Raw genomic sequence first — 10,186 nt, 5'->3', positions numbered from 1 at the left:
TTTTCTCTTGCTTTCCTCTGGTTCTCTCCATCTGGTACCCAGCTGCCTTGAAAAGGGTTGCTGGTAACTGGCCCTGGTGTTCCAGCAGAGATCCCGATTGGTACCAGATGGAGGAACAGAATTAGTGATGTGCAGAATTCCTGTTTGTGCACAGGAATGTGGAGTTGGGCTCTAACGCGCTGTAACATCCTGTCCCCTGCTATCGCAGGCAGCATGTCCTACAGCCTCTTATTCATTCATATACAGAGCCAGTTCACTGTACGTTCCAGTATGTTTTGCAACGGTATGACCCCGATTCACGTTATGATTTTCTGTAACCCTCTTTAGATTCTTTTTTTGGCAGAAACATGAGTTACAGCCTCTTGTTCTGTATCACAAATTTGTGCAGCCGAGTGCCCCTGTTAAGTGTGTTGTTTTGTTTGCATGCTCTTGAACTGTGTCCTGTTTGTTTTGGAGCATTTCTCTGATTTATCAGGAATTTAGAGCACCTTCCAGCCTGGTCTTGTCTGCAGCTCTCATAAGCATAGAATACATGCTGCTATTTGGATTACTGATGGAGTACTAGTACCAGACAGAGTATCTAGGACTGAGCTTACGACAGGCCACCCCACCATTTTCCCGTGTGACCACTGAGAACTGCTCTGTTTTCTAACCAGGTACGTGCATCCGCTTTACTTAATTCTTACCAACACCCACTTGCTTTACAGATTGCGATGTTCATCACAAAGGTAAGCATAAGACACCTTCATCGTGGCTTTGGAGAACCTTTATTTAACGAGATCAGTTTTAAAGAGTTTTAAATCCTTACTAGAGGATTTCCAACCCCTTTTTCTGAGCATTTACCAAATATTAAGTCCTGGAGGCTGCCTCTGTCCCATTCATGTCCCATACAGGAATCGGTTTAATGGAACAAGGCATTAGGGAAGTGAAGTTTTCAAATAGCAAATGCTTTGTCCTTTTTGGAAAGCTGCTGCTTTTGCCATTTTTCTTGAACATCAGCTTCCTCTCCGCAAGAGGCGATTTCGTCATCACCTGGTCCTTGTCATCTCTACTGTGAATCCTTCCATGCTGTTCCTTCTCATGCTCCCATGAAAGTGGGTCCGCGTTTACACATCTAGCAGCAACTGTCCTTATCTCAAGCAAGAGCAGTGAACTCCTCTTTGAGCAAAGGCTTACACTTTTTTTGGTAGAGAAAAAGCAGAGAAACCTGTGTGTAAATTGAGAGCAAGCCTTCTGCTGTGTACAATACTGCCAAATCTTCTGTGGATTAGAGGATGGAAGCTAAAGCATCCTGTGAACATCATCTGCACATGTGTTGTATTACGAGTTGCTGCATTTTGTCATGCAGACTTACTGCTGCCTCTTTAGCACGTTTCACAAACCGCAGTATGGGAACTGATGCGTTAGCAAGTGAAATGAACCTTCCGTTCTTCCAGGACAGCATGAGAGGAGACGCTTGTCATTTAACTAGTCTTTTTTTTTTTTTCCCTAGACAGTAGTTTCCATCTTTGTTAAATGCCATGTTAAAAATGTCACTCTTCGCAAAGAATAAGCCATGGCTGGGAAGTTTCAATAATTTATAAATGGGTTGTTACTCTTTTATGATGTAAGATGATATAAGAATTTTTCTTACCTGGATAGTGTGTGGCCTGAAGTACATCCAAACATTTCTGAGGACTTTGGCAGCAGGAAGGTCACCAAGCTTGTAAGTACAGGTGGGTTACCACTACAGAGGTACTTCTAGCTAACAGCTGAATTGGGTGGCAATGGGATGGTAATTAAAAAGTACAGCCCTCAGTTCCTCACAGCTGTTGCTGTCCAGTACACCACCTGTACTATTGAGATTGGCCTCTGCTTTGTATGGAAGAGCCTGTTTCTGACTGAGCTGCGACCTCAGCTTCTATTTCATGCTTAAATTACCTATAAAGCAATGTCTGCCCTAATTCAGCTCTGACACTAGCACTGGTGTCTTGGCTGTAAGCAATCTGCTGTGAAAAGGATTTCTCATTAATACCGTGCCCCCTCTTGCAGCTAGAGGCTGTTCTGCTACCGGACCTTCCCCTGCTCCTTGCTCCCTGATGCTCTATAAATTTAACATGTGCCAGGTTCAGAGCAAGGCTGAGTACCGCCTGTGACAGGGGTTACACTTACACCATCACTCTCGCCCTTCTCCGCTGCTTCTCTATACACTCGGACTTCACAGAACAACCAGAAGACTGAGGACTGCAGACTCTGCAGTGGTGCTAAGAGACCTAAAGATTAAGCACTTCTAAATGTTGTGCCACACCATCAGGGATTTAGCCCTACATACACATTTTGCTTTCAGACCACCTGTACACCAAAGATGAAATATAATCTCCTTTTCCCAAAGGAACACTTCACAAACGCAAACTATACATCCTTACCCTTTATATCGCAAGCTTCTACTTGTGGGGTTGGGGGTTTTTTTGTTCAACATCCATTAGGAAGGAGAGTGAGAGAAACAGGATCCTGTGGGTATACAATTCTTAGCCTGCTCACCAAGTATTTACTACTGCCATAGCAGCAGAAAAACAACATAATGCTGCCTGACCCTCTTCTGTCTCAATTCTTGTAAGCTTAAAAGTTCAGCCTATGGGTGTTTAATATGAAACAGGTATGTTTAGAAAGAGATTTTTATTTAGTCAAGTGTGTATACCTCGATAGATTTGTGAAGTTACATGATGACAAAGGTGCAACAGATAAAAAACAGCTTTTGTTTGCAGCCACGCAGTACGAAAAAAGTTTCTCAGCCTTAGCACAAGCAGGATTTTGTACACATTTGTCCTTATTTCTTCTTTCTTGAGTAAGAGGCATCAGCGTCCTGGAGTGAGAGTACATTAAATCAATATTTCCCCCCCTTATTGAAGCCCTTCACCCACACTGTTATTTTGCTTGAAACAGCTTGTGACAAGTGGGCAGTTACAGTGTGGAAGTAGGAAGTTTTAAGTTGCATGTGCCACACTTATTTTTGCATTTCCTGCTTTTGGAGTACTTTGACATGGGGTTTTTTGTACTAAGTTCAACAAAAACACAATAGGAAAAATACCATCTGCCAAGCAGTATTGCAAGAACAGAACACTGCACCGCACAGCTGTCTTCGGGGATGTAAGTGTGAGTGAAGAGCCCTGACAGACAGCAGTATTGCTTAAGGTACTCCTGGGAGGAGCTCAGATTATGTGCCTGATATAAAAACTAGACACAACCAAGGGACAGATTTTCAACAGTCTTAATTCCAAGTTGCATTAAATAATTTATGCTAGTGACTTCTAGCTCAGCTCTGCGTTAATGGTGAGATCTGAACTTGCAGCCCGTGTGACGAAGATCAGAGCAAGACCTTTGGCACTACAAGGCACCCTGACTTCACTGTTCTGTGATGTGGCCACACTGCAGTAATTCTAGACTACCAGGCATGCAGCGATGGAGTCTGGCCTGGCATCAGCTGCTAGGGAAGTGAGGAGAGGAAAAAAGAAACAGATCCAAAATGCAATCCCAACATTCCCATGGCTAAAGAGTCTGTCAGCAGAGTAAAAAAAGGAAGCAAGCAAGCAGAGGAGAGAGAGGAATAAACTTACCACTCCGCTCTTGAAGTTCTGTATCCTCCTCTTGCCCATTCTGTTCATCAGCCACCAAGCCCAAGTGGGTGCATACTGCCAGAGGTAGCAAACAGCCAGATAGGGGTGGTCGCTGATCCAAGCCTCCTTCAGGTCGTTGGCTGTGCTCACCAGGGTGAGCCGGACACAGCGGTCAGTTGGCATCTTGTGGGACTGATCACCGCTGTTCTCTATCGACTGGAAGGGAGAGCGAGCGAGGAGGGATTAGAACTGGATTTCTGTTTGTGAGCAACAGAGGGAGAGAAACGGCCAGGCTCTGTGCAACAGACATACTCCTCCCAGTTCCTGCACTGTGCACACGTAGAACAACCCAGCCAGTACAGCAGCAGCTGGGGCTGGGGAACCCATCCCTCGCTATCCTCTAGTTTTCAGTGTAGGAACACTTCCCACCTTCCTTTAGCACACATGCTTAAATAAAGCACCCTTTTAATTAATGCCTCGACTGATGGGTCAAAGGTTAAAAAAGGTGGATCTCCAAACTCTGTCCTGCTTCAGCATGGCTTCTGCTTTATCGTGAAATAGATCTATTGGAACAGGTAACCCATTCTGCAGCTGAGGGCTCTGAGAAAGGGGAACCTTCCTGTTCCCAGCTGCCTACCCCATTACATGCTACAAGTTACTCAGTAACCAAGTTAGTAGATGAGGCCACATTCCCCATTAACTTAAATATTCCTGCCAGCCCTGCTCTGTGGGCAGTCATCTCAAACAAGAGAAAAGCCAGAGGCTTCTTCAGTGGCAGGGATGTCTTACTTGAAATCTTGTCCACTTGTATCACTTAGTGAATGTAAGCCACAGCCCTGTGAATTTATATACATTTCACTCCAGCAATAACAGATTGCTCTATCAATCTGTTCTTCTATTTCCCAGAGCAAAAGCAATTCTGGTCTAGATTCAATCTTCCTCCTAGGACTTTTGCCATGCTGAAATCTGAGGAATTTGTTTTGCGTGCTTTCCAGATTGCTCAAAAAGTACATCTTTTCTTTCACAAAAGTATGAAGTTTTGCAAGCCAAAAATCCTTTCAGAACTCAATTCAACAACGGGAGATTCTCCACCCCCACCCATCGGTAGGTTATCCCAAGCTTTAAACTGATTGAATTTAGGATAGATTACATTTTGATGTATCATAGCAGCAATTTTTGCCAGCTACTTTGTTAGACAGCCTTTACTAAAAGCAATTGTGCAGTTGGAAGGTTTTGCTTTTTCTCCTTGAACAATCACTAACAGGAAAAGAATGCGAGCCTTGCATCAGCTGACTCTAGTGGCTTTGCCAACAACAGCATCAACCAAACAGGGAACATCGTGACTAGGACAAACAAAAAGCTACCTGTGCAGAAAGGATAGTATTCTGCATGCAGAATAGTGTCCAGAAAATCCTGGCCTTTCCCCCAAAACTGCAGCAGGGTGGCTGTACAGTAAATTTTACTAGACTTGGATTGTATGTGTTGGAAGAGAGAAGGCATAACAATTATCAAACTTTATTTTCATTTGATACGGACTTGATACCACAAAGAATTACAAGCCTACGCATAGTTCTGCACCAATCAAAGCACTTCTTGGTAAGAAGATGTTAGTGTTTGCTAGGAGGAGAAAAAGAAAAGAAAAGAAAAAAAAATCACACCAGAACTGAGTCCTTACCTTTGCAAGATTCTCTGTAAAGACATTTTGTATAATCTTGGACTGTACAGGTCCTGGGCATATGTTGATGATACTTATCTCAGGGTAGTCAGTCAGCTCAGTCCGAAGAGAATTAAAAAAACCCTAGAAGAAAAGACTATAATGTAAGCTTCCTTTGCTGTGTTTCCGCATGTAGCAAGGTTTAACTATGTATCTTCATACTAATGTTGTAACGATAACAGTATTCCACTAAAAGCAATTCCTACTACTTTCTTTGACTTTTCATGTTCAATGGCTAATTTAACATTTTATCTGCAATTATAGACATTGATATATAAATCACTGAGGAATCTATCCTTGACTTCTCAAAACCACAGTAATTTCTCTAAACTACAGCCAGATTCTGCTGTCCCTGTACTGAGGATGAGCCTCACTGTTTTGGTAGTGGAAGTGCCACCAATCGCAAGAACTGCAATATTGTGGAAATTGTCTTTTGCAGGTGAATTGCTCTTTGTGGCGAGATCAAAGATTTTAAATTGTTTCTATTGAGTAAGTGGCACTGGTTTTATATAAGAGAAGGAGGAAATCTTTACAGCATATTAAGTCAAAGGTGCATACTAGTATTTTAGGGGGTAACTCTGTACCACTGAATTCAATGCAGAGTTTGAAATTTGCATCCACATAGATATAAATTTTATTTCAGCTCAGGAATATGATACCAGTGTATCTAAGTTAAACTATAATTACAAAAGCTGCAAGTATGTGTTTTCTTTAAGCTAACAGGACACAAGTTTTCTTAATCTCTGTAGCAATTCACATTTAGACAGCAACTATTATGTGGAATATGACCAATTCAGGAAGGTGCTTCCTACCAAAGTTGCTGGTCAAGCAGTGTAGAGCTATGATTTAGCAAACACCACATCATGTCTTATCTTTGAGCTGGTTAATAAAACTATGTGTTAGAATAAATACAGGGAACTGTTGTGTCACAATAGAGACAGAGAGTGAGCACAAGCTGATAAACTTCTCCCACTGCAGTAAAAATTTGTAATTTGTACTCCCATCCAGCTTGGGAAGAAGGCAGGTTGACCCAGAGCTCTTCATTAAATTGCAACACAGGGCTAAAATCAGTCAGCTATGCTCCTGTGATGACCCAGAAGTAGTCAGCTGGGCAATCCACTAAATCTAGGCAATGAGTTGCACACCAGTGCACACCTATGACCAAGAACACGGGTTCTAATTTCCCAATTGCTGGTGACTCATTCCAGCTTATAGATTGCATACACACTTTTCAGTTAGGTTCTGTAAAAACGCTGACCATGTATTTAAAGTTACAAGTACCTGCAGGCCCCATATCTAGTATCAGATCTTCAGAGCATGTTATCAAAGCCTGGAGATGTGTAACTTCTAGAGGATTAATTCTAACACTAAAGACACTCATACGCCCAGAAGTCTGCTTCTCTACACATCAGAAAGCATCTCACACCTGCCAACCACCCTGTCATTTTGGATTAAAAACCTGGGCCTCCCATAGATTACCTCCTGCCCTAAGAGGAGCCTCCTCCACCCCCTGTGCACACCTTCAGATGTGGCACCAATACAGCTGTGCTTTATCCACCACTCCGGGCTAATGCTACAGCCCTGACCCACACTTTCCATATCCCCTTCTTTCCCTGAGGAGTCCTGAGCCCACCTATCTCAGAAAGGCCCCTTAACCCCCCAAGTCGTGCAGTCCTGTCACAAAAGTTGTGCCATCGGTCCAGCTGAGGAAAAAGTAACAAGACACTAGACCCCAAAGGGGAAAGGAGGTGGCATGTGTCTTGAGCATGGCCACCTGCGTGAGGGGAAGATGTGGTACTGCTCCTTGTTCAGAAGTGCTTTGTATCCTAGTCACCGCAGCAGTGATGGGAAGCCCAGGCTCTCCTAGAAACACAGCCTAAACAGTAGCCTATGCAGCCATCTTCCCTTCTTTGGGCAGTCGTGAGTTATTCCACCAACACTGAACTGCATGAGCAGGACTAAGCAAGAGCTCTCCCAGCCCACACTCCCTTATCACTGCCTGACAATTTGGGATGGTGAGGAACAGAATTGACTGCCATTTTGCCTGAAGGAGACAAGCTCAAGATGTACTTCCAAGAGTCAAGGAGGTGGAATGGTGGGTGTCTATGATAAAAAGGAAGCCAGAAACATTGCTCGGTCACTTGTGCCAAAGCACCTACACCTGCTCAAATGCTGGTAGGCTTCTGGGATCCAAGTTCTACCTATAAATGGGCACCTGCCCACAGTCCTGAGTAGCCACAGAGGCACATGGCAGTAGCCACCTCTGTAGGCAACTTCAGACACCTTCCTGTAGAGAGCACCAGCTCTGGCACACTCCACTCAGATTGCTGCTTCTCTCCAAGTATTATTACAAAAGGAGCCTTGCTGACCTGAGCAAGTTGCAAGATACCAAAAGCTGAGCACTGGCCCAGTGAGCTTATGTTATCTTTGGAGATCCTGTCCACACAGTAGCCAAGCGTAGGGCTGCTGAGGCTTTTTTCAGAGTGCTGTTTAAGTAGCACTGTCAACTTCATGCTATTTCATTAATGGGTTGCACAGGCTGTAAACATGAAATGCCCGTAGCCAGAAATCACAGCAAGCTCCTGTTTCTGCTCTGTGGCCATTCTGCTATGCCCCTCCATTTCAAGGGGTTTGTGTGGCCCCTCCTTCCTTTGTACTGCAGTTCCAAGTTTTTACACCATGGAAGAGGCATAGTCTTCACCGGGAACACAGGATGGCCAGGACACTTACTCAGCTGAAGTCCTGGCCGATATGCACTCAGCAGAACCTCTTGAAGACCAGAATCTCACTCTCAGTCCCCTCTGGAGGCTCTATCTACAGTATATACAGGTTCTCTAATTCCAGCACTTATCTTAGATATCCGAAGGTAGGTGGTATGAAATTCTTCCACTTCCTCCCAGAAAAGAAGCTTAAAATTCCTAAGAAAGAAAAGAAAGTGCTCTCTTTTCTTTAAATTCAGGCAGGCACAGACCCAGATTTGGGAGCAGTAAGGAACTCAAGTGCAAGAGGAAGAATCTGAGCATCTCCTGCAAGCCCAGACTGAAGCCAGCTCTGACATGGAGACACAGGGGGTCTGGAACAGGAACTGCTTTAAGCCATCTCTGGGCCTTTCTAGCTTAGTGACCAAATCCTAGAAGATGCTGAAGAAGGCAAGGCTGAACTGACTTCTACTATGACAGAAACATTTAGAAATTCCCCTAATGACCAGAGACTGCACAAAGAGAATAGCGGTTGCTGCTCAGTGCAGTACATGTGCTTATTAGACAAGTTCCTGATTAAGGAACATTTTGAAGGCCACCATTTCCGATCCACTCCAAATGCCACCGGTTATATGAATTACACCTAGATGAATGGCACATGATTTCCATGAGCCTCACACTAGGAGAGAAACTGCATCAGTCAGATGCAGACTCCCGTGGACTTGACTCATGCTCTTACAGCACTCCCAGAACTGAAATGAAGGGTAATTTCATCAGTAGAACGTTGTTATGAAGAATTCCAGTTGGCATGAATCAAAGTGTGATTGTTTCAAGAACAAATTTTAATTCTTAGCAGAATTCCTTCCTTCCTTCCTCCTCCAACTGCCATTTAAAAGAAATGTAAAAAAAAAAAAGCCCCAACAACAACAACAAACCCAAACCAAAACACACACACTCAGAACAAAAGGAGGGACTTTTTAAAAAAAGGCCTAATTAAGATTGCAGCATTAACTGTGTCAGCTGTGGTAGACTCCAAGACATGAATTTAAAAAAAAAAAAGCAAACGTAATAAATTCAAGTCAGATTGGCCACCAGTTATTAAATATGTGAGCCTATATGCAACCTTCATTTCAAGATCTTAGAATACAGGTCAATACACGCTGGGAAAACACAACAGGAAAAGCACCACTTTATGCTTCGTCTCATTTTTCCCTTACCCTCTCTCTAGCTATTTCTTCTTGGTCATTGTCAGAGATGGGCTACTGGGCTATCTGAAGAGGACTGCCATTCCTACAGACTTCCTTTACCTGAACTGTGCTGGTAAGTTTGATATTTCAAAAAAGCTTTTCTAGTTTTTGGGGGTTTCATGCCCACATCTAGCCATAACTCCAGACTGATAAGAGACTCTCAGACAGAGTCTTTTCAAAATCTATATTGCAAATCTTGTTTTAACATCTGCAATTACTATTTGCAGAGTTACTGTGAAAGAAACAAGAAAGGAGGCTTGGAGTCTGGCCTGGTTATTGAGCAGAGGTAGAAGCTAACAAAGATATAAGCAGTTCAGTTAGCTTATTTTTAATTAATCCAGAAATTTTAGTAAACTATCTCTTTAAAGCTTCTTCCGTGTTCTCTATCTTAACATGAGATTCAGAGTTCTGAATTTTTAAAGCAACATGTGAATTCCTTATGCTCTGCAACTAATTAGCCATGCTTAGACCAACTACACCACACCCAAAAGACAACTCAACTGAAAGAACACTTTAAATAAAGGAGCATTAAGGATTCATGCTTCTGCTCACTGCATTCTTCTGATTTAAATATCTACTAGATTTAAACCAAAAGCTGGCCTCTAATGGGCAATTTCATCGCTGCCACTCAAATGAAGAGCAGCAGATCTCTCCCCATCACTAACTGAAAAGTTTTTATTAGCAGAGGCCTGTCACCGTCTTCTACATCTTCATTCTTTCAAGTGTATAGCGGCTTTGCAGTGTCAGCCGCTTGTTACATTTTTGTTGTTGTTAGTCAAATTGTCAAAAAGATACTGATCCCACAGCTTAAACAGAGTTATTTACTCTGTTTATGTGCTTAAATCCAGCAGGGAGTAGGAAGGTGCCAGTTTTTTAAATCAGCACTAAGCACAGCTGAAGTTTATTTTACTGAGAGCAAAATGTACATTAGCA

At 43.0% G+C, this 10,186-nt stretch overlaps 1 protein-coding gene across 2 annotated transcripts in view; it reads right to left on the bottom strand.

The window, feature by feature from the left end:
- Positions 1–2,636: 2,636 nt before the first annotated feature.
- DHRS7 (dehydrogenase/reductase 7) overlaps positions 2,637–10,186 on the bottom strand; it is a 39,262-nt gene continuing 31,712 nt past the window's right edge. For both annotated transcript variants that reach the window (XM_052783478.1, XM_052783479.1), the window contains exons 5-7: positions 5,269–5,391; positions 3,594–3,809; positions 2,637–2,842 (exon numbers count right to left, since the gene is read on the bottom strand). In XM_052783478.1, the coding sequence (XP_052639438.1) occupies positions 2,807–2,842; positions 3,594–3,809; positions 5,269–5,391 (375 nt within the window). In that variant the 3' untranslated portion in view covers positions 2,637–2,806. The remainder of the gene's footprint in view (positions 2,843–3,593; positions 3,810–5,268; positions 5,392–10,186) is intronic.

This window comes from Harpia harpyja, chromosome 3, assembly GCF_026419915.1.
Source record: "Harpia harpyja isolate bHarHar1 chromosome 3, bHarHar1 primary haplotype, whole genome shotgun sequence".
Classification (NCBI taxonomy): domain Eukaryota; kingdom Metazoa; phylum Chordata; class Aves; order Accipitriformes; family Accipitridae; genus Harpia; species Harpia harpyja.
Note: the sequence above shows the minus strand (reverse complement) of the source record. Positions and strands in the feature narration are given on the sequence as shown.